Consider the following 25246-nt stretch of genomic DNA (forward strand, 5'->3'; position numbering starts at 1 on the left):
CTGTGTTAAAACTTCCAAATTCTATAAATATTGTAGTTATACCATACGTGACTTGGGAATTGTCTTTCTGATAGCCTGCTGTTTAGAATTTATTTGGATTTATATGGGTTTGATTTCTTTATATTAGCCATATTTTATAGTCCGTAAATGAGCAACAGTATCAAGAATTCACATCATACTGAGTCTTCACATAGAGAAATGCTCCATAAGAAATAGAACATTAATCATATGGGGGACTTTCACTGTTATGTTGGGAAGTTGTGTCAGCCTTTTGAAATGGTTCTGAGCTTCTTAAACTTCTTAACCAGACTGTTTTGAAGTGCTCATCTGAGAAGGAATTTTGATTGTGCATAGATAATTGCTAAGGTCACTTGGGAGCTGAGGAAAGTGTTTCTGTGGATATGCTGAAGCACTGTCAGATGTTACAAACTACTTCTTGTGTTCTGAGAAATTTAAGGGGTGTTGAATTTGAAGTTTTGAAAATTTCTTTGAGCCTGTGGATCACCTTTCTAATTTGTGTTAATTTTCAAAATAGTAAGACTTATCCATTAAGTCTACATTCACTTAAAAAACTGCATCATAAATATCAAATATAATTTAATTTATGCACATTACCATATTTCAGGAATTTTAAAACAGATGAGGAAAAGGTGATAAGAAGGTAAGACACTTTGTTGATAACAAGCCTGATTTTAGCCTGCTTCTCATGTTCAAGCTTATTTCCAAGTTCAATCATATTAGATTTTATCAGTTTTACATTGCTCAGTTAAATAAGAAAAAAATAAAAGGCAATGATTACATACTTGCCATGTATAATACTTTTTTTTTCAAAAATCAAAAGTCATATCTTTAATGTGGTAACACATAGAATGGTGGTAGTATATTAGGAATGCATTTCAGAAGACGTGAATATTCTCATAGAAGCTCAATTTTGAAGAATTTCCTGAGAGAAGCAAGAAGCAAAATTACACTAAATTTTAAAGTCATTAAAGCAGCAGTGGTGAGTTGCAGATGGGGTATCAGTCTGTTAATGTAAAAATGATATCTTGTTTTCTTTTATTACTGATGCTTTGATAAACATGTTAATATTCTGACTTGTTAGTGTTATTTAAATACCAGATGCTTTTACCCCTTAAGGTTCTGGCTCTGGGAGAAGGGCTGAGCCTAACTGAAAATGAAAGCTTGTTTTTGTTGGAGAAGGTGATCCTGCTTCCTCCTCTATTCCTTCAGGCAGAGCTGTAGGCTTCTGTTGTTTCCTTTAGATGGATCTTAATGCTTGTATTGCTCAGTGTGCTGGGCAGTTCTGCAATTCTGCCAACACACATGCAGGAGATTCCATCAAAAATATAGTACTTTTCATTGCATTTGTTCCAGATTCAGGGAAAAACCAACCACTGTTATCACTGGGAATGGTAGAAAGGGGTAAGAGCACAGGAATACTGTGCTTTTCACCACTGGAACAAGCTATTGGAATACAGAACTGCATCCTTAGTGATTGCAGGTTAGCACTTTGGAGTTTGACCTCATTCATCAACCATTTGAGCTAACAGTATTTCAGGGCTAGTGAGGTTTGCTAGTGTGCCTGAAGATCGAAAACCATGAATTATTTGGCCTATTTGTGTTGACCTAGCTTTCTTCTTGGTGCAGTGCTACCTCTTTCCTTTTGGCTTGAAATAGACCTTTTCTGCTGTTAAGGTTTTTCTTTATTTTCTCTCTTCTTCCTGTTGATATAGTTTGTACTGTGACTTTGTCTTTATTTCATTTTTAGGTTTTCTATCAATCAAACTGCCTGCAGTCTCAGAAATTAGTACAGATGGTTCTTTTTGAGAAGGAAAATATAATAAATTTGTAATTTATCTTCTATGATACAATGTACTCTCTTCTACTGCCTCCATCCAGCACATGATGATTGTGCTTCATAATGTTTTGTGTTTCCTTCAGCCTTGTTTTTTCACAACTCTTAGAGGAACATATCTGATGTTGAATTGGCTTTCAAGTCTAGAGTCTCTGACTCCCTCTTAGTCAGTGATGGTGTAGATAGAATGGTTAGCCTGCCTTTTTTATCCTCCACAAGGAAAGGACATACAGTGACTGCCAAGAGATGTGGTTCACATGCTGTTCCACTGCTCTGGACTCCAAAGTTAAAGATGTCTCAAGATCTACCTGAGTTTCACAGCTCTCATATTAAGGAGCTAAAACTGAAAAGGGAGACACTTGAAATACTTTAGATAAATTTTCAGTCTGTGGAGTCGTGGAAAATTCCCCTTGAGTTCAGTGGTGTCATGATTAATGTTAGTGTGCCTTTAGAAGCAAAATGGTCAGGTAAAATTTTCTGATTCATTTTGAAAATGGTTTTAATCTTCTGAAATGAGGTATTCTGGAGAAATATGTCATTCGTATCCAGAAGATAATGTAGCATTGAAGAAAAGAAAATGTTTCTCTATGATACTAGATACTAGGCTTGAACTAATATAGCGTGACCTAAAATGCTGTAATGCCTGATTTATTTTTAGGCAATAACTTGTCATGCAATATTCAATGAAAGTGTAGCAACCAAATGTATTATGTGTACCAGTAGACCATTTTCCATTTCAGCCAGGTCTTTGTCTTGTGTTGCAGAATGCTTGCACAAGCATTGCAGCAAAACCTAAAACCTAATTTTGTACTTTCCAAACCAAAAGCCTGAGCAAACATAACCCAGCAGTGCACTGAACTCATAGGTTACGCAAAGCAATCAGGCAGAATAAACAACACCTATACAACATATCCAACTGCAAATGTTTTTCAGTAACCTAAACTTTCTTTAGAAAGCATTTACTTCTCTTTATTAAAAAAAAAAAATTGGAAAACAATGTGGTATATTTGAAACTTTATTACATGATTTATCTATTGGATATGTGGAATGGTTTTGACATACCTGCTGGTTTATCTGCCTGACTCAACTGGGTAGAAAAAAATGTTATATTTTTTTCTACCCTCTTTGGAAAGATGTCAGTGGTATGAATTTAATCAATGAGTGAGGAAGAGCATGTACTGTCAGCTGTGATGCCATTGGTATGCTGATGGTATCCAGCTCAGTGTCTGCTTCTCAGAGTGTAGACAGTGCAGTCTTCCAGATGTCCCAGTGTCTGGCCAAAATAGGGATAGTGATACAAAACAGATGGTCTTGTCTCAGGACAAAGCAGAGTTGATGCAAGCTGATGGAGGAATGGGGCTGGAAGGAATGGTAGAACCTCGGTCGTTGGATGCCGTGCTATACTCGTTCTCATCTTGCATTCACAGTTAGCAGAAGTAACAAGGAGGGCAGTTGTTCCTTTGCAGCCGGGCAGAAGTTGAAGAGCTATAGAAAAGACCCACAGTATGTTTCTTCTAGTTTTTTTAGCTAAGAGCTTTGGTGATTTTCACAGAATTACTTACGTGTTACAATCAGGACTCTAATGCACCTAGAACTTGCTAGGAACTTTCACATACAATATATGAAATATCTGTTGGTAAATGTGCCTGTGCACAAAGAGAGTTTAGAGATTTCTTTGCTTTCTTCCTGCCTGTCCAAACTATCCAGTCTGAGATCGTCATATATGAGTCCCTAAATTAACAGGAACTTTTCTAACACAATAGGTGCAATAGTGCCTGACTGAAAGGCACTTTTTCTAAAAGAGAGGATGTGCTAGTTTATCAATAGAAAATTTAAGCTGTTATAAGCATCTTGCTTCTTACTTATTATGATTCTCTTTCATGAAGAATATTCTCTGAAGAGAAAGTAAAATATTTGACTATATTTTCAATTTAATAATTTTAATTTAAAAAAATAAATTGAAGCAATAGAGATATTTGCTTTGTAGGAATTCTTGATGTGTGTAGGTTTATGAAAGAGAATATACATATTGACACTCCAGAAATATTTGGACTAACAGTTTAAAAAAACCAAAACAACTCTTGGAAGGTGCAGCGCTACTGAAAATGTTTGGTGTAAGATTATTTGCAATTTTTATGCTTTGCCTCAACTTTCATTTTAATAAAAGGTGTATGAATTTCCACTAGCCTCTCGACAACCTAGCTAGGATTATTCCAGCCAAGGTGGATTACTGGTAGAGTAACTTATGTGGCTGCAAAGGAATATGAAGGTGGCAAAAATTGATTCATAAAATGCTAAACAGGATAATATTTTCTCTGATTGGATGAAAATGCACTGTAGTTGCTCTATGTTTTGTGAGGAATACTGAATGAATGAATTATTCATTTTAGCTCATTGTTGTAAAACTTCATATAAACAACATGCAGATTATCAGTTTAATTCAAAATAGACTTAATAAAGAAAAATGTAAGCAATAATATAATGTGAAATCCAGTACTGCAGATATCTATTGTAAGGCACATCTGAACTACATTAACCAAGTGCAGTTCAAAATATTATGGCTCTCTTTCCTTTGTTAAAAAATAAAAATCACAAACTGAAACCTTTTAAATATACATTATTTTCTAATGCTTTGATATTGTTGTTATGATTGAGGAAAACCTTAGGGATTTAAACATGGCTTTTTCTATTATTATGGAAAAGGGGGTTTTTTTGGTGGTTTTCTTTAATAATGCAAAGTTGAACTGTGGCCCAAATTACACATAAATTGCAGGAATGAGTGACATCAGAATTGGAGCTAATTAGAAATACTGATCAAAATTTGCTTTTAATTTTAAAAGTTGCTTTACTTAAAGCTAAAGTGAAAAAAATTACCAAGGGAAAACATTAAAAGACACCTTTAAATGCCTTCTGAAGTCCAGAATTTTGGGTGGTTTTGTGTATTATCTCATTATAACCTTTTTGAAAATCTGTATTATTTGAAATTCTGGTGTACAGTTAAAGCAATTGCAGCAATGCATTGTAGAATGTGATGTAGCAAGTGAAATATTCTAAATTTTTTTTATTGGAAATGTAGAAGAAATTAAAATGCTCCAAAAAATTACTAGATTCCCATTAATGTAAAAATAAAGTTTTTGAAATAATTCATTAGCACTGAATGAAACTGCTTAGTTGATAGCTTAGACCAATGAGTTTGAAATCCCTACTGGTAAGGAGCAACAATAGCTATTTAGTCAGGTATTGTTGCTGAACTAGTGAGTGAACAGTGATTATTTGGTGATATTAGATCCTTGGATTACCGGGAGGGGAATGATAAGAGGGCACAATGCCAATTCTTTTCAGCTGTGGTTATGGACTTTCTCATGTAAGTAAAATGAGACCATAATGTGCTCTGAAGTTCCTGCACTGCATCTTAGAGATGCTCTCATCTTCTAAGTCAGTGTTCCATCAGTCTTGCCTGCAAGTTATTTGTTTTCAGTCATAAATATCCCACCTTGTAGAAAAAGGGAGAAAAAGCAGGAGCCCTGTGGGCCAGTGCTTCATGTAGTTTTCTAAGATACTGAAGTGTTCTTTAATGAAACTAAAACATCTTCATCAGAAAAGGCTACCTCCTACATTAATTCCTGTCACAGCTGGGGAAAAATAGAGGGAGAAACTGAAGAAAGAGTCCTCTCTCTCTTGTGATTAGAAGTGAGAACTTGAACCAATGATTCATTTTATATTTCAGTACTTGAAACAATGCTGCTTTCCCTGCTCCCACATTGGTTTTGTGGTTTTTAGACTATGGAGTGAGATTCTGCAGGATTGGCTCTGACAGCTGATACAGGTAGAGGTAGATGTGCAAACTCTAGGACTCAACAGCATCATGTTTCAATTGGATTTCTGTGCATCCATCAGTGAAAGCACAAATGTTTAGGGAATTTCTTGTCAACTTGAGATGCTTTTTAAGTAAGATGTCTTCAGAACATTGTGTTCAAAAATCTTAGATACACCTAAGGAGTGAAAGTCTATTGATGTATTTATTTAGGATGATACTTTTATCAGAAGTCTGTGGCATGGGTCAGAACCAGGCAAAATTCTGCTATTTGAAGATGTTTATGATAAAAGATATTAGAACATATGTACCAGACTAGCAGCATTGTCTGCTCCATGGCACTGAAGAAAAAAAATGAGATGTCTTGTAATTAGTGTACTGCAGAACATAACTCCAATTTTGCATCTATTGAAACAAGTATTTAAAACACCCTTTTCAGGAGTGGAACATCAGATATTTGAAGTTAATGATTCCTCCTTGTCTGGAAGCCGAATTCCTAGTTGCCCCAATATTTCTGTAGGAATTATTATAGTGGACATTTTATTGGAATCTCTTGATATTTGGGAAGATAATTTTTCTAAACCAAAGAGAATTGGTTAACATAATAAGACACATAAAAATACGGCATATAAAGTAGTTTAGATTCCACAAGCAGAACTTCTATCAGCAGACATATTTTGTTGATTTGGGCTTTTTGCATTGTTTCTTTGGTGTGTTGTTGTTTGTATTTTGGGGGATTTTTTTGGTTGGTGTGGGGGAGGGTGTTTGTTTGTTTTCAAATGACATTAGTAGAGCATATTAAGAGCCTGTGCTTCAGCAAACAGGCCTTGACAAATCAATGCTATATAGAAGGCATACATCAATGTCTGCCACAGTGTAAGAACACTACCTTGAGAAATTAATTGCTTCAAAGAAAGAGGCATTATTTTACTGGTGCACCAGAATTGCCTCCTGGCATGCAACAACATAAATCAGAATTCATTATCTGAATTTTTACTCTCACGTGAAAATATTTAATGCTTTTCTTAGTATTGGACTGAACAAACAAACTGAACTGTCATAGACTTTTTCCAGTTTTGAACCTTCTTGAAGTACTCCTGCAAAATTACTGCATTTTTTATTGGAGGAAGGAGGCAAAAGTGACTGTATCATATAAAACAATGCAACATATGATCGGATTATGCGAGCCTTCTGTGCAACTAAGCTTTCACTGTATTTTATGGGAGTTTTGCATAAGAAGGTCTCTGTTCTTAAAGTAAGTCTTGTAATTGTTTGTAAGATGATTCCACACCCTGTCATCCCAAGACAACAAGCAATCTTGCACAGTTTCCAGAATACTTGGTCCTAGTGAGTGCCCCTTCCTCTCTCCCCATCCCTTCCTCCCAAAAAAGAAAGGAAGTAAATAATTGTGAACAATGTCCTGTTTAAAACATGACCTTGTTATTGGGCTTGTTTACTTAAAATAGGTAACTTTTTTCCACTGCCATTTTTTGTGAAAGTTTTCAATTAAAAAAATCACAGCATTATTATTAATCTAGAAAACATCTGGTTCTATGCTATACTATATTACATTTGTGATCTTTATCTCACTTTCAAGTATTTTTGTGTATTGTTGTTGTGGCAAAGCATAAAGATTGCAGCTGTGTGAATTCATTTTGGTAAACTGCTGATTTGAGGAAAATGTAAAGTTCTTTTTGCTTGGTTCGCATGTAGTTTTTTAACACACAGAACCTATTTAATGGAAATTTCTATAGGACTGAAGCTAGGTCTTCACATACCCTTTTTAGAGAATAGCAGACTGTGAATATTAAATTAGAGAAATACAGTGAACCATCATGTATTAAAATAACAGACTTTTATTAACATAAATGAGATTGTAACATTTATGTGAGCTTCCAGCCTATTACTATACAGAGATAGATAATTTTATAAGGATTTGAGAAGTTTCGCTGTATTCTTGTCTTTCATGGCACGAACAGTCACTGACTTGGCTTTTCTTTCTCTTTTCTCTGTGAATTACCTCATTGCTGCTCAATAAAATCACGGAGCCACTCAGCTGTATCATCTCTAGTTGGTCTAGCAGAAAATACAAAGAAAGAGAAAGGATTCTGTGTCCAGACCCTGTAACTGAATTGACTCTCAAATAAAATCCTATTTTGCTAAGACTGGTTCTTTCCAATAGAAGCATCTGAACCTTTGGAACTCTTTTTTTACTCTTAAAAAGCACTGTTTCATTCATTGAATGTATTTATTTTAATAACTTTCTTACTCATGATCAAATATTTTTTCTGCAAGGCACACATGAACTATTGAACAATATACATACACATACACTCAGAGCCTTAGTAGTAACATTTCTGTATGATTTATTGTTTTATTGCTGCTAGGTTTTATTGAATGGGATTGATCTGGAAGATGTCTTATAAACTTGCTTACAAACTCAAAAATTCCCGTCCAAAGTTATGGGTTTTGCAAAACAAGCAGCTTCTCAAAGCCCGGTTGCTTTACTGAGAAAATGCTCAATATCTGCACTGTAAATCTGAGATATACAGAAGAAACTGAAATCATTCCATGCCAATGCAGAGATGCAGTGATCAAATTAAATCAAATGCTGCAGTTATTCTTTGGATTTGGTCGATGGAGTTACACTTCCCAGTGTAGTTGTATTATTAACAGCTTTTTGTAGTTTGTCATGGACAAATTCCATCCAATGTTGAATTAGATCAACTAAAATTCCTTGAGAAAAATAGCAGTTGTATATTATGTCAGTTTTTGGTATCTTAAATCTGCATTTTGTATGCACATTAATGCTGCCATTCTCACAACATGTGACAATAAATCAATACTGCATATTATTCTGCCTACTTCTCTGTTGGCTCCAACTACAGGCAGCTCTTGAATCCACATTTCTTGCACAAAGTTTCACTTAATTTTCTTTTGAGAGGAAAAGGCTGGTAGTTGACTAGAAATGACAAAAAGCGTGGGTTTGATATCCAAATTCAAATATAAAAGGTGTCAGGAAGGGCATCGTGTATCATTGCTTTGTCAAAACACTTAGTCGTCAGAGTGCCAAAAGTTAATCAAGCAGAGAACGGTTGAAAACCTTATTTAAAGAAATCACATCTGCTTAGAGGGAGAAAAACCTGAGGCATATGCTTCAGTTTCTTTTAACCTGTAATTCATCCAGTGGTTTACATCTGTTAAAAAATATGGAACTTTTCACACCTCTTTAAAGCACAATTAAACTGTATTTATTTTAATGCATAATGTGTTCCAAATATGTAATACCTTTTCTGAAATGACTCATAGATGATTGATTTCATAGCTCTCTAGCATATAACCTTCCAGGTCCTTTGAATTAGTTTGTATATTAACCATACATGAAATTTAAAGCAAAAGGTGTTGAAATGGTATAAAATGATGCCAGAAACTTCAGTACACTTGTCAGTTTATATCAAGGCAAAGTGGCTGGGGGGTGGGGAGGAGGAAAGTTTTCTTAAACAGTAAACTAAAACATTTCAGAGAAGAGAGTGTAGTTCAAGGACTTTGGTCACAAAATTTTCATGTGAGTTTAGCCTAGCTGTTATTGACTGTTGCTTATTAAAATCCATGTCTCCCCAAAAGAGTATTGTTATAAAGACATAATCTCGACTATCTGACCACATTGCCCTGAGTTTGAAGCACAGTGGTAAGAGTAGGGTCTATGAACTATAAAGGACAATCAGAAGAATTTTCAGGTAAAGATTTGGGGGGTTGTATCTCATTCTTTTGTGTATGAAAAGCAGCTTGGTTCTCTACTGTGTCTATATTGACTACTTGTGTATTTTAAATTCTGATTGAATTTATTAGAATTTAAAATGCTTTGTGCCTCATCTGATTTGTAAGTTCTCTGTGACTTTTCTTCATCTCGTATTGGGATTTAAAATATTTTTGTACTTCCTGCTTAATTCAGATCTTTTAACATTAGGTTTCTTTTGTAAATGTAAATATATGAAAATACATGCGTATACAATAGCTGAAAGACATTTTAATCCAATGATGACCTACTGTGTTCCATAAACCACAGGCATCAGTCAGTACATGAAATGGTGACATGGTCTGTATATGATCATTTAGTAGAAGCTAGCCAGTGTTTTGCTTGTTTACATTTCAACTAGAGTGTAATCAAGTTATAAACAACTAAAAATTGGGCTTTATAGATAGATGAGGCATAGAGAACTTGTGTTAGCAAAAAAATATTTTGTGTTTTTTGTTACCAAAAGATGCAGAGATTAATCTCTAAAGAATGGCCAGACTGTAAACCAAGAGAATTCATTTACAGACCATCTGAGCTACACTATTCCAGTGTCATCTTGGGAAAAAAATTCTCTGAGATCCTCTGCTGTCTCCCTTCAAAATGTGAATGATTTTACAGTAGTTGAAAGGTCAGTTTTTATTATGAGTTGCCCATATTACGGAAATATGGTAGATTAAAGTATGCATGTTATAGTCCCTTTCAGTGTGATATATATATTCATTTCACATTTTCACAGTTTAGCAGAACACTTTTATTTTAGCAATATTTTTTCATTGCTAAGTGAATAGATGGTGAAAAAAAACCACAGAGAAGGAGCATACATGCAAAAAATTATTTTTGTCTCCAATATGTCCGGTGTCAAATAGAGCTATTGGACAGCATCTCTTGATGACAAGTTTTTTAGAAATGAACCAGATAAATAAAGATTTAAAAGATATGCGTGGATTGATGTGGAAATTATACTGACTATTTTTTTAGGAATCCATTATAAGAGGGTGAGAATATATAAAAATAAAAATACTCTCAAATGTCTTTTCCTATTAGGACGCAAGTAACTGTTTTCTTACCAATTTTTGAGCAGTTCCGTTCTACAGGTGAGGCTCCTTTATTGCTGCAAAATTTAATCATGTGTTCATCCCATTGTTCTGTCTTGTTGCAGAGGATCTTGATGATCTCAGAATGGAAGGAGTAACGAGTGTGGTGTCTTCTGGGAGCAAATTCAATCAAACTCGAAGTGCTCATACGGCTGAGCCTCAAGCAAAGGTCACATTGAATATATGTGCAAGATGTGCCAGGTAAAATCAAAACAAAACCAGATCATACTAACCAATACATTTTTTCCCCAGATATTTGGCTGTGTATTGTGCTTATGGGCCAGGTGATGACCTCTCCTGTGCTGAAAAAAAAAAAATTACTTAGCTACTGGTTACCCTATGATCTCTGGTATTTGAATTGTGCAACTTATGTTTATGCTTGATATGTCACATAACAGTGAATCAAATAACAAAGTTAGTCTTAGGCCTTACTTCACAGCTTGAAACTATTTAAAGCCCTTCTGTCTCTGAATTTCATTAGTTATTTGAGCTTCTGTGGTTTTTCAGGGGATGAATCAGGGAATTTAAGGGTTCAAATCCAATTTGAAAAGCACCTGTATAAATGGAGATTTAGTTGCACAGGTGCAGTTCAGGATTTCAAATAGTTGCTTCTTAGCACTTTATAATCTCATCATGTTTCACCTCTGTGAAATAATTTATTCAGGTTGAACCCCTTTTGGTTTTGACAGCTGGCAATAATTTTTGCATTTACAGTATGAAGACCAAATAAACAGGTTAGTATTCCTGTAGCTTAGTCAACTCGAGAATGCAACACTAACAGAAACCCCTTAAATTTCCTGGATGAATTCTTCTCTGTAGACAAAAGCTCATTTGGAGAAGGGATTTAAGCCTGTTTAAATGACAAAACTAGCCTTCTCACCCTTCTGTTAATGGTTCAGATTAACAAGAACAATATAGAACCATGCCAATTTTATCTGCCTGCCTTTGCCAATGGCTGCTCTATTGTGTAGCTTGAGAGCGGATTAGCTGCTTGTAAATAAAAAGCAACCTGTGGTGAAATTAAGTCAAAAGTTTGGCCATATGCCACCCTACTTTTTTCTACTTTTTTCCCCATTTCGCTTATAAATTACTACTTTTCTAAAGCACTTATGTAGACAGAGGGCCTTCAAGACATTTTCAGATGCTTTGGAAGCACAACCACAGGCAGACTGAATCACTTGTGCAATAGCATCTCTAGCAGGGTTGTGGGGCCTCAGGGAACTTCAGCTCACAGTACTGTCATAGCAGCAGTGACTGGATGGCCTTGTAATTCTAGAGTTTTACTTGTCAGCAGTGTGGCCTTATGCTTTGAGAAAAGAGCAAACATGCCAGTCATGGGATTCTCCCCAGTTCATACAAACAAATTGCTTATGTTGTAAAATGTTTCCAAACAACTACCTACATGAGTCTGTGGCACGTTTTGTCACCTGGCATGCATTGCCCATGGATTGACAAGTAGAGAGGTAAGGAATATAGAAACCTTAAGTTCTCTAAATTCTGAAGTTCAGAACTTATATAACATCTTTTATGGATTACTATGAATGTTAATTAAGTTTTGAATTCCCTTAAGTAGCTGCTAACAGCAGGTGCCAAGATCCTATATATTCTCTCAATCCTGCACACCAAGGAACAAAGGGCTCAGATCTTGAGCCAAACCTAGCAACCTTGGCTATTGGTATTGTTCTTTAACTGCATGTAATAAACGATTCTGCCCTTTAAAATATGAGCTGGGAGAGAAAGATCTCAAAATCCCTTCTGTCACTTCACTTATCAGAGAATGCTTTATTTTGCCTGTGCACCTTCAATAATTACCCTACTGTATTTAAGGCATCTGGGTGATACCTTCATGATTGCGATTCTTTTCACTCTTGTTGCATTTTAGCAGTTTCTTTAAACTTTGGATGAATTAAAAATTACACCATCTCATCAGGAGCAAGAGAATCAAAAGAGACAAATGGGTATTTTTGTTATATTCAGAAGTGAGGAAAGTAGCATTTTTTCTTCAAGGTGATAAAGTCTATCCATTCTTTTGGAGCATTCCTTCCTTCTTACTGAGGACACCTTTGCTCTCTTCAAGACAGTTTTATTAGTGCAATTAGCTCTCTCTTCAGTTCCTTCACAGTGGTTTAGTCTGGAGCCTTCTTGCAGCAACTGAACTAGTGGGTACAGACAATTGCATGAAACAAGTGGCTTCAAAGTAATGAAGACAGTTTTTTTCCTGTTTGGTTTCAAGAGCAGTTAGATTTTCTCTTAGTCAATGATATAGCCACTGAAAATACTGTGCTATAAAATTAGACTCTGGGTATTTAGATCATCTCACTGACTTAGTTTGTCAGTGTTTCCATTTTTATGACAAAGGCTAATATTTAATGGAAGCACCAAATACCTATTAGTGTATTAATTTGTTTTAGAAATTAAATTTTTACATTTTCATATTCCATTTTCTAAGTAGTCTCGTGTATATATAAGTACTATCTGATTTGATTGTAGACATGCTTGAATACAATTTAAAAATAAGTCAGTATAAGTTGTTATGCATGCTTTTGCTTACAATTAAGCAGGTATCTTTCCTCTTAATGTTGCTCATTTTTCAGTTGTACAAGGTGATTTGAAATGAATCGAACTATTAATGACAGTGGTGTTGAATAGATAATAGGGTTTGTCAAGTCAGATTACCAGATTAGGTTTGCTGAAGGTATTTTGACTGCCATTAGGAGAAATACAACTTTTTACTTGAAATTTAATTGGCAAAGTTCCAAATATTAAGGAATATGTGTCTTGGCTCAGGCAAAAAGTTGAATTTTACTCAGGCATTTGCATAATTGATTTCTTTCAACCTTGCTGTATTTTTATGAATAGCTTGGCTGTCGTTATTCCCCACTCAAATTACTTTCTATGACATGTCCTTCAGAAGTTTTCCCACTTTCTTGGGTATATTGGAGCTTTTCTGACAGAGATTGATTTAAACAACTGAAGAACAAATTAATTAATTTTTATTAATTTGGCTTAATATTTTGTATCTCACCTGGAAAGGACAAACACTCTTGTTGAAGTTCCACCCTATTTCTTCATTAAAGTAGTGTGTAAGTTTTGAATAATCCTGATTCTAGGATTGCATTTTCTTGCCATAGATCATTAGTGCTCACTCATTATTTGAGAATTAGAGTGAACAGGTCTTATGGCTCTGTGGAGGTTACCTTAGCCTGAGTGCGGGTTTCATTTTGTATGCCGTGTTAAACCATCTGCAGTAGGGTGCATCTGTATGTCTCATAGTTCTGTGGTTTCTGGAGTTTCTTACAATGAGAGCACAGTGACTTGTGAGAAGAATGGACTAAACCACTGGTTTTCCTCCATGCTGAGATGCTTGTGATCAGATTTCATTTAGTGCCAGTTTAACTCCTTCCCTTTGTACCACAAAAAACGAATGCCAAATGGAAGTGATTGTAGTTAGAGATAAAAACCAATTTTGTTACAAGGCAAGCTAAATCCAGTTTATAATGTGGAGGAAACCTGCAATGGTGTTGAGGCACTGCATTTGGGAAAATATTCTCACTTACCCTAAGTCTCTTAGACAAAAGTATGAATTCATGTATCATAAGAAATCAGACTCAGAATTGACATAATCTGAACTAGAATAAAACTCGCAAACTTGTAACTTTTTAGAAACTGATATTTAACCTTCAATCATGATACTTTCACCCATCATCTTGAAATAATAAACAGGTAGGTAGTTATCACAGACCAGGTCAGTAATTTTTTAAAAAAGTAAAGTTCTCTACCCAAACATCCAGGAAATAAAAATGGGTGCTCTTTCCAACTGTCTCACCAAATTGGTTTTACAGCTTATGATTTAAAAAAAAAACCCAAAACAGCCAAGACCCCAAAAAACCTTTGCAAAAAAGTCCCCAGAGGGAGATGAGAAATTAAAGGAAGGGTTAATTCTACTGGACTATAAATTGGTTTGTAGTCTGGCATATAACTGTAAGAAACAGAGAGCTTACTGTTTTCTGTATAGATGTTTCACACACGATGGGTGAAATGCAGATGGATAACAGCTTTAAGAGGTTTTTCAAATGGGGAAGTAGCTAACAGAACAATGTTATTCCCATAGCTGCTCTTGGACTACAGGGCAAGTTAAGTAGCATATTAAGTCATCTAAATAAAGGGGTGACATCATTCACAAGGTGGAACAAAACAAGGTTTATAGATACAGAAGAAAGGCTACAGAAAACCCCCTGTATTTGGAAGGTTTGCTTTTTTCTATTTAGCCTGAAAAATTAGCAAGGATACTTCTAGTAAAACAGATCTGGATATAGATTATTTGAGCAAAATTGTTATAATAATTCCTTCTTTGTCTAAGGGCACAACTGGTCTGACTGACTTATAAAATAGACTGAACTCATTCTGTAACATTTTTTTGTGAATCCGTTCTCACAAATGAATTTCAGGTTTGGCCAGTGAATCCTAAGACATCCTCACACATTAGCAAAACTTGTATGGGTTAAATAGTTATTTAAATGATAATTTGTAAAAGCCAAACAACACTTCCATATTTCTCATGTGTATTGTGACTTGCACATAGAGCATTTTGCAAGAATTTAATCAACCATAAGGTAAAAGATAATATTAATGTACTATTGAATGAATTACTGGGGGTTTTAGTTTTCTTTTTTTCTTTTTTTAAAGACCACCCATTAGCCTTGTATGCCCACTGCCATGCTCAAAAGTTAAATCTTGTTCTTGTGGAGTCTTGCCAATGCATTCCTGAAAGTAAGAAGCTTTTTGTTTTTAATAGCGCAAGGGCTGCATTCATTCTTTTTAACATCAATAGAATACAAAAAAGGGGTTGCATGTGATTAAAAAAGAAATGGGATTATAGAAAACATACTGTGCCACAAGCTTGAAGGCTTCTGAACAAGAATGTTGGGAAGGAACACTAGTCGCATACAAATGTAGGTTTGAGATGCAATATTTTAGTTAATATTTTAAGATCAGCTAAAGCAAAAGGACAGTGTAGTAAGGCCTTATCACAGGAATCAAATATTTAGGTTATAAACAAAGAATGTCTATACATTAAAAAATTAAAATAGAGCTTTTCTTACTCTCATCCTTGGCATGTGGAGTACAGTTCAAGTGTAGTAACTTGTATCTTTGAGCTGTTAATGTAGAATAAATGAGGTGCTCTGTGCATGCTGCCATTATAGGCATTTTTGGATATTTCTGGTTTGAAGAAACTGCTCAGAAACTCTCATACCAGTTTGCCTTGCCTGTGAAACCTTACCCTGCTCATTACTGGCGACTTTTACTCCTTTAAGATGTCTTGTACTTCAAACAGTCTGCGAGTTAGCTTGTTTATTTATCAGTTACTTTTTCTTTAACAATTTGGATTTTTTAAAGTTTGGTTTTCTACAGTTCAGTCTCCACTACATCCATGCATACCTGAGATATAATCATATAAACTATGTGGTGCTATGTGAAATTTAGAATCACATATTAGTTCTCTGCAATACGTCCCTGGAATTTGAGCAGATCTTCATGACATAGAGCCTTGACAGCCAGGAAAGCTACAGGGGAGGAGACAAAAGAAATGAGTGAGCCAGCTATAATTTGACATAAACTTCAGATTAGTGGTGGAAACTGTGGAACTGTGGTTTGAATTGGCCATCGTATATCTCTAGTAAAGAACAGGAATTATTTGGTTGTCTGGGGAGTTCTATGGTGTTAATCTATCTTCAATCATTTTATAATCTTGGAGTTTGCATGGAAGTGCTTTATCTCAGTAACACAAAGGTCTGACAATATTAATGAGACTTGAAGTCATAAAGAAGCATTTGGTGGAAAGTTTGACAATGACCTGTGAAGAAAATAGTCTGAAGCTTGACTAGTGAATCTAGTTTAACTATCAAAAGCAGAAAAGCTGATGACTAAAGAGGGAAAAAACTGCTGTTAAAAAGCTATTTTACTGTATGCACTGTCCCCAGACAACACTCTTGAAACTTCAGACAATAAAAAAAATTAATGAAATTAGTTAACCCTATGAGGAAGATCATAAATACTGATTAAAGGCTACATTTAAAAAACAGACAATGGTGATGGACCCCTGGAAGATTTCCTTAAGAAGTGAAAGGAAGCCTACTGAGCTTCCTCAACTTTCTCTCTGCACAAGTTCCCTTCCTTATTGTTTATGACCAGTCTGCTCTTATGGTCAGTGTGTTCCCGTTAGTAAGGCTGACTTGTGTTTTGAAATGAGATAGGCTTTCCTACCTTGTCCAGGCATGTAATCCCAAAATAACTCTAGAACTGGGGATGGAAAGGTACTGCACCATGCAACATTGCAATAGAGGCTGATTGGGTAGGGTGAAAAAGGGACAACCTCTGGCATCCTCTATAGATGCATCAGGTCCTGGAAGAAGAAAGGATGTAAGTTTTGCTACTGGTGCATTTTTTTGGCACTAGGTCTAGGTTTATTTTTCTGCCAAATTAGACTAAGCCATCAAGGTAGATGCTTTTGCTCTGTTTTCAGCAGACTGCTGCTGTACAAGTCAGACTGTAAGATTTCTTTCCCAAACTGAGCATTTCGACATCAGTCACCTCAAAGGGAGTAATACCTTGAAAATGCATGCAGGACTAAACGACATTGCAACTCCATGGACTGTCTTCCCCTTGTCCTGACCATGTGTAACAGTGTGTGCTACCTGGGTGACATAATAAAAGGCTGTGTCTGCATTGAATTCTAGCAGGAAGAATTCTGCATGTGCAAATATTCCTTCGCTGTTACATGAATTATCAAAACTTCTCTGTGAAGGAACTCTACAGATGCTAACTTAGAGGGGGTGCTGGTATGTTTCCATGAGCTATAATCATCCCTTTAACTGCAGTGTTAAGAGGTGATGGAATTAGAACAAAACCTGATCCCAGTGAATATAAAATAACTCCCTGTTTTTCTTTATAGACTCTAATATTATTAATCAATAATATACAGATGTGTCAGAAAGAATAACTTCTCAAGTGCTCCATATAATCCCTTATTTGACTCTGTACACTGTGAGGTAATACTGAGGAATGGGCACAGGTATATATGTGGTTTGGTACATGTATTTGCATGAAGAATAGTCTTTGTATGTCTGCCCAGTAGTGGTTAGGCCAGCTTAGTGACTCAGTTTCTGGCAGAAATTTCTGTTTTGTTAATTTTGCTGAAACCTGGGAACAAATTACTTCAAAGTACCAAGGGAAAAAAAGTGCTTCCAAACTAAGGTGGTTGGTGCAGAATGAATGTTGGTGGAAAAATTCTTTGATTAGGGTTCATGTACAGTCTTTGAGGAAGTCTTCAGATCTTATCAAAACTTTCGATTACCTGCACATATTTTTTTTTCTCTCCTGTCATGTATTTCATATGATCTCTCTGACTGTGTGCTATTTCTAAGTGGCTATTATTATAGGAGAGAAAGCACTAAACATTCCAGATGACTCATGTCACTATTTTACATTATTTTTTTCCTTTATCTATTTTTTGTAACCTTAGTTTTATTGGACCTCTTGTTTAAAAGAGCTGATTTTTCCTCATGTTTGTTTCTGCCAGCTTCACAGACTTTGTCCTAAACAAAATGTTTTATTTGCATATTTTTGCTTTTAATAGTGGCAAACAACTAAATTAAACTCCATATGGTAGTGCTTTATAACTTTTAAAAATCTCCTTTCACTTTGGAAAAATGAGAACAAACCTCATATTTTTCCTTTGGCTAGTTGAAACTTCTTATAAAGTAAAAAAACTAAACTAATTACAGGAAAAGAAAAAACTGTGGCAAAAAAAAAAAAGTAAGTATTCACTTTGCCTTTTCAATGAGTTCCATTTGGGCAGTGATTAACTTGCCCAGTTTTGATGCATAAATAACAAAAATAATGTATGCATTATATTTTGATTTTGTAAATGTTAAGTGCAGCTAAAATGAATCACTTTATCGTTCCTTTCCTGGAGCAGTGCACCACTTTGGTATCTTGTTCTTTCAAAACAAGAGAAAAATGCTAAAGAAGAAATTAATTCAGAAAATGTTTTTACTGGCCCTAGTAGTTATCAGAGACAGAGACCATAAATAATTTTTTTAAGATTTGACATGCTGACTTGCTAAATTGTCACAGTAACACACTAGCTTGCCTTTTCTTTCACTGTCTTGGGTTTCTTTAGAACATATTACTGTATGCAAAATAGAGAATATTTGTGTGATTTCAGATTATTTTTCCAGTTCATGGATCTAAGTTTGACATCTGAAATGCACAAGAAGGTATAATTTTTCGTCCTAAACCCTAATTAGTTCCATGGCAAGCTCCCAGTGAATGTGCATTTTGGAAGAATGGCCAAAGTCTCTCTATTTTCAGAGTCTTAACTGTGTTTTGGGGAGGCATCAATATAAGACAGGAGATTAACATGAAGTGCTTAGACAGAAATCCCAGAAAGATCAGACTTCTTTCCTCCCTCTTTTTTTTACATGAATTTCCCACTTGGTAAATTCACCAAGCAATAATTTCAGTCCTATCAGAAGTTCCGCAAAGTACTGTCATAATAAAAAAAAACCATCCGTCAGAAATTATGATAATTCATGAAGAGATATAGTTGACATAGTTCCCTCTGTGTTAGATTTAACAGCTATTTTGTTTCCCTATAATATACACAGGTGAGCTTGACTTGGTTTTTTGACCTAAATAACTGGCAATCAGCAAAAATGTAATGGAAGACTTCCATGTGTTTGAAGAAAGTGTTTACATGTTAGTGAAAATAGAGTTAGACTTTAAACATGAGCACTAAGTACATAAAATTTGCTGTTGCACCTTAAAATTTGCATACGCCTTGTCATGATAAATCTGGTTTTGCAAAAGTGACAGTGCACCAAGTTTATCAGGAGATAGCTCTACTGTAACTTAACTGACAGGATATTAATATGTGGTTTTGGTTATGCAGGAAGAATGCAGCATAAGATGCTGTGAATTAGTGACATGTCACTAGACTATTATTTTTTTTTATTTCAGGCTGATTGTTTAAAAACGAGAACTGGTTTGAGCAAATTAGTGCACTTGCAAACATTTAAAACTGCTGTGGAGAAATTCTAAGAACAGTAGATGTAAAGGATTTTTTAGGCCTTTCAAATGTCCTAGTCTTGATTTGTAAAAATGAAGGAAGTAAGAGCATATTTGAATATGAAGTTAATACTATTTTGTTGATCCTGAAAATTATTCTGCTCTCTCTCAATTTAATGGTGGGCAACATCTGCTTCATTCTGTCCTTCATTTGCAGATCTTGTCAAGACATCTCTTTCTCTTTTCCCCTACAAAACCCATTTAACCCCCTCAATAATTTAAAAAGACAAGTGCTTTACCAAGCTTTTCTCCCTTCTTTTCCTTTGCTCTCTTTGATGTGTGCTTTGCAAACTAATTCTCTATGGTAATGTTTATAGATTCTTTCTGCTTTTTGTACAACACTGTGATGTGTGTTAGCCACAGAGGTTTCTTCTGGATGAAAAAGATATAGGGAGGAAGGCAGGAGATCATGAGCTTGAGGAAGCTTGTTGGTCATAATTTGAGGCTCTGGATAGCAGTTTAATATAGCTCTTAAAGACACAAATGCACACTCACACACAAAACTCTTTCACAAGTCCTAGGAAAAATGGTTCACAGGAGAAGAAAGAGTGTTAAGTCTGAAAAGACTGACAAAGACTGTAATTTTTCTCCTGTGAGATAATGGTTTGAAGCCAGCAGCAGATAAAAGATTGCCATAAGAATGGCCTAATTCCCCACCTTGTAAAAGGATTAGATAATTCAGTCTCTTTATTAATTCCTTACTCTGGGAAATATATTTCCGCTTTTGGTTCTCCTCAAAAATAGCTGCAGAATGTACTTATTTAAAGGCACAAAGACCTGCATTCAGACATTTTGGAAAGGCAAACAGCACACAAAAAAGATTATTTTGCAGGCTGTGTCAATGTGTAAGTTTTGCTCAGTAAGTGTATATTCTTGTATTACCAGCTGAACACATTATGCTGGGCATTAACTATTGGTGATGTGGAAACTTTCCACAAAAATCTCCAAGAGTGACTGGAAAATAGTGTGTTTAATTTGCAAAAGGAGAATGAATGTCAATCAAAATCCATTTTAACTGCTGTTTTTATGAATTTTCAAATAATTTGCTGTGTTCTAGTGTTTAAGCACTGAGAAACAGTATCCTTAAGAAAGTGAGTGCAAAAGCAAGAAACAGACTGTGGTTTGAATGGTATTGGTGAAAATGATGTTATTTTAGATTATCTGTATCTTAGATCAGGGTGAAACTCAAATAATATAAATGCTGTATATCTCACATGAATAGAATTGCTAGTAATAGTAATAACAACATACTCCTGCCTGATGGCCTTGCATCACTTCTTTAAAGTGGATTTAAAGGAATTATAAATCTCTATTGGAAAGCATGCTGATTGTGTCATTAAGCATATATTCCTACTTTTTATTCAGAAACTATATTAAATATCTGTATTTATTCATGTAGTTTTACAGGATAATCCAATAGTCCTCAAGCTTTGTTTCTCTTCAATGCAGATGCTTCCTGTGTTTTAGTGTGAAAACAAAAGCTATGGCACTGATTTCTTAATATAACAAGTTGACATGCTACAGAGCTTTTCTGTTATTGCTTCGGAGGTGGCAGCCACACTCATTGCGCACCAAATTCACAATCCTCTGTTAGAGGATCTTCCTCCCATGGATCTAAGGCGTTTTTCTTCTACAGTTCAGTGATCTAAAAGTCGTATAAACTGTTTTGAAAATCTTCATTAGGAAGGTAGTGTGTGAAGCTAAAGCTGATGAGGAGTTTTTACCAAAGAGTACTTCTGCCTGTACATTTTAAAAATAATATTTATTTAATATAATTTTACCATAATATTAACCAGTACATTCTGTACTGGAAAATAGACATCTCTGTGTCTCTGTACCTGTGAATACAATAGGAATTTTTATGTCACAATTTTAATATTTTTATATTTGTAAAAGACATTAGTAAAACAAATTGAATAAGTCAGAAATTCCTGGCTTTATATTTAGGTGCTGAAAAAGATTTGGATCTTACAGCAGTGTATGGGAGTGCAGAACTTGTGGAGTCAGTAAGTCAAGGTACATGAGGTCAGAATTTGGATCAGCCAAATTTGGATCAGAACAAAGAATGAAGTAAACTCACCATATTATAGACAAGTCAGGACAGATGATTATGAAGCTTGAAATACTCTTACTGGTGTTAAGGTTGCTAGGGAAAGGTACAAGAAAACATTCAGAGTAACCTAAAAGCATGTGGGGCCTTTCAGGACTTTTGTTGTCTGATCTCTGTTGCTATAACTTCCTTGGAGTAATGTATTTGTCCAAGGGAAATTATAATTCAGTGTAACAGTGCTATCAGAGAGGATGTTAGTTGTGGATTTGAAGTTTTAAATTGCAGAAAGGAAGCAGGTGATTTGAAAGGAGTAAAAAAATAGGAAGTCTAATAAGTAAAATTTATCCTTCTTCTCATCTCTGACTAAAATTCCCTTTGGCTGCCAAAGGAACATCATCATGTTATGTGTATAAAAGTTTCATTTGTTAATAAGTTCATGATATTCATTAATCTTAAAAAATGCATATTAGAGTTTTTGATCCAAAATAATAACTCCTTCGTAAAGAAACTAACTATAAATCGTGGAAGTATTTGGTAAGATTTTTTCAAGAGAATGGGTAACCTACTTTGAAATAATTTAAGGAAAATAAGTGATTCAACAAGTCAAAACCTCCTTAATTAAGATTCTAATACAAACGTGACACTACCTCTGTTTTTCTGAGAACTTTGTTGTTGTGCCCTTAAAAATATGCACCTGTTTTGGTTGATCATGGAAACAGCTTAACTGCTCTTTTTCCTGAATGATTTAAGGATTCTTTACCAAACTTTCCAATACTTCTCACCGTATTCAGCTAAAAAAAGTCAACTGAGACTCTAGCAATGAAGATCAGGAATTTTCCAATTAAATGCATGTTTTCGGGAAAAATGTTTCACAGAAACCAAAATGTTTTACAGTGTTTATTCAGATTAAATAAAATTCAGCTGACACAGGGCATAGCAGAGAGAATGGCTGGAGCTGCAGTGCTTAGACATGTAATTTTCCCCCTTCCTTCTTGGAGAGTGCCCTTTACTGTCCTGGAGCCCCTGGATTAATTTTTCTTCACTACTAAAAAGTCAGCAGAAACATTTGTATTTTCTTGAAATAGTAGGTTTTCAGGATTTCCTCTCAAGTGGAATTTCAGTTTCTGTTGTTCACCTATAGGAAACATCAGAATTTGAGCTCAGTTATCCAGCTGAAGTTTGCTGTGTTTAAAAATAAAAATAAGTCCTTAGTTGTGTATCAGAATTTGAAGGCCAGCCATATGCACAGTAATTATATAACTCTTGCCACTAGTAGTTTATTTGGGATTAAAGGAGATTTTGTCTAAAAATGAAAATCCTTCTGCTGGTTCATTTTAGGAAGGAATAGAGTGGAATTTTGGTTATTTAAGTGACATATTCCTGGAAGAACAGGTCAAAACATCATTAACCTAAATGTAATCTACATTTCTCTGTCTGTAAGTGACAATCACCTTCTGAATTGCATTTGGCTCAGTACAACCTTCATTATACACTAGCACAAGACAATTATTAACACACATACTTTGAATCAGTAGTCTATGCAAAGAATTTCCATTTCTTCGTATTCAGAATACTTTAAGCCTTCTCTTTAGACTCTGATGTTAGAAAGTACCTATGCTTGTAATTAAGTGTACGTAATTTTACTAATTTTATTAAATTATTATTTATGGGATTTTATTAATCCCATGTAGTCCTTGGAAGTGTTATGTGAACTATGTTTGGTAATTTTAATTCTAGTATTCGGTTATAACATCAAATTTGATTTAGTTTCTCTAACTACTGATTTTAAGAATAGAACAGCAGTGTTGACATAGAGGAGAATCATTGTGTATGTCTACATTTAGTGCACTGGAGGAATTCCCAGGTAGGAATACATCCTGCATCAAGCCTTGACTGGTTGGAGAGATGGGTAGAGAAGAACCATCTGAAATTCAAGTTCAGGGTCCTGCACCTGAAGGAAGAATAACCCCCTGCACCAGCACAGGCTGGGGGCTGACCTGCTGGGAAGCAGCTCTGCAGAGAGGGACTTGGGGTCCTGGTGGACAAAAAGCTGTCTATGAGCCAGCAGTGTGTCCATGTGGCCAAGAAGGCTAATAGTGTCCTGAGGGTGTGTTAGGAAGGGAATTGCCAATGGGTTGAGGGAGGTGATTCTATTCCTCCTCAACCCTGGTGAGGCCACATCTGGAGTGCTGTGTCCAGTTCTGGGATCCTCAGTACAAGAGAGACGTGGAGCTCCTGGAGCTGGTCCAGTGAAGGGCTGCAAAGGTCATGTAGGGACTGGAGCATCTCTTACCAGGAACAGCTGAGGGGGCAGGGCCTGTTCAGCCTTGGGAAGAGATGACTGAGAGGGGCCCTTATCAATGTTTAGAAGTGTCTGAAGGGAGGGTTACAAGAGGCTGGATCCAGGCTCTTCTTGGTGATGCCGAGAAAGAGTGCAAGGGGCAATAGGAAGAAACTGATGAACAGCAAGTTCCACCTGGACATGAGGAAGAACTTTACTGTGCAGGTGACTGTGCATTGCACCAGGTTGCCCAGAGAGTTTGTGCAGTTTCCCTCACTGGAAATATTCAAGAACCATCCAGGCAGAACCCTGTGCCATGTGCTCTGGGATAACCCTGCTCGAGCAGGGAGGTTGGATCAGATGGTCCACTGTGGTCTCTTCCAGTCTGACCCATTCTGTGAATCTGTGAATCATATTTTAAAATCATACCAGCAGCAGGACTGTGATTCACATATCCAAAAGCTTGTTTTTAGTGATAGAACCTGTATAATGCTTCTGCACCAAATATATAGAATTTATTCAGAATATCTTTGGTCCTAAAGTCCTTAACAGTTTTCTTGGAAGAAGCCCTGCATAATGCATTTTGGGGTCAAAGAAAACTGAAATATTTACCTGTAGGCTGTTTGCTTTTGTAGCTCTTGACGCTCCAACATACAGCTGGTTTAATACAACTGAAACAATGTCCTCTAAGCAAGAAATCGCACTAGAAACTGTTATGGGAAAAATGTTGGCTATCAAGTATCACATTTAGACTCACATTAAAATCATTAATAGCTGAAATAATGTTTTGGTTAAAAGCTGAAGTAGTCCATCAAGTGATTCAAGTGTTAGTAAGACAGTGCTTTTAAGGTAACTTCTAAACCTATGTGTCTTTCTAATCTAGACTTTTTTCTGCGTAAGAGTTTTTAAGTGTTTTCATTTTTACTGTGGAGATGTCTTATGAATAATAATACTTCTGAAGAAGAAATTGTAATAGTCCAAGTACCAGAATTCTTTTGGCAAGAAATAGTGTTTGTGACTTTTTGTTGCTTGGGTTTCATGAGAATATATTTTGTTATGAATCTATATGTAAGAAATGCATGAATAAATTGAAAATTGGATGTGAAAATAAGGTATGGCTATGTCAAACATCCTGTGCACCCATCCGCCCAGTACCCCAGCCATTGAAAAGATTTTTTTTTTTGTGTGTGTGTGTCTTCTTCATGAGGCAATGGACCACTTAAATAT

At 35.5% G+C, this 25246-nt stretch overlaps 1 protein-coding gene across 5 annotated transcripts in view; it reads left to right on the forward strand.

Annotated features, from left to right (window-relative positions):
- C1H8orf34 (chromosome 1 C8orf34 homolog) overlaps positions 1 to 25246 on the forward strand; it is a 158063-nt gene that overhangs the window by 91333 nt on the left and 41484 nt on the right. For all 5 annotated transcript variants that reach the window (XM_033055012.2, XM_033055029.2, XM_033055046.2 and 2 more), the window contains one exon: positions 10625 to 10760. In XM_033055012.2, the coding sequence (XP_032910903.1) occupies positions 10625 to 10760 (136 nt within the window). The remainder of the gene's footprint in view (positions 1 to 10624; positions 10761 to 25246) is intronic.

The sequence above is a fragment of the Catharus ustulatus genome, chromosome 1 (genome assembly GCF_009819885.2).
Source record: "Catharus ustulatus isolate bCatUst1 chromosome 1, bCatUst1.pri.v2, whole genome shotgun sequence".
NCBI lineage: Eukaryota > Metazoa > Chordata > Aves > Passeriformes > Turdidae > Catharus > Catharus ustulatus.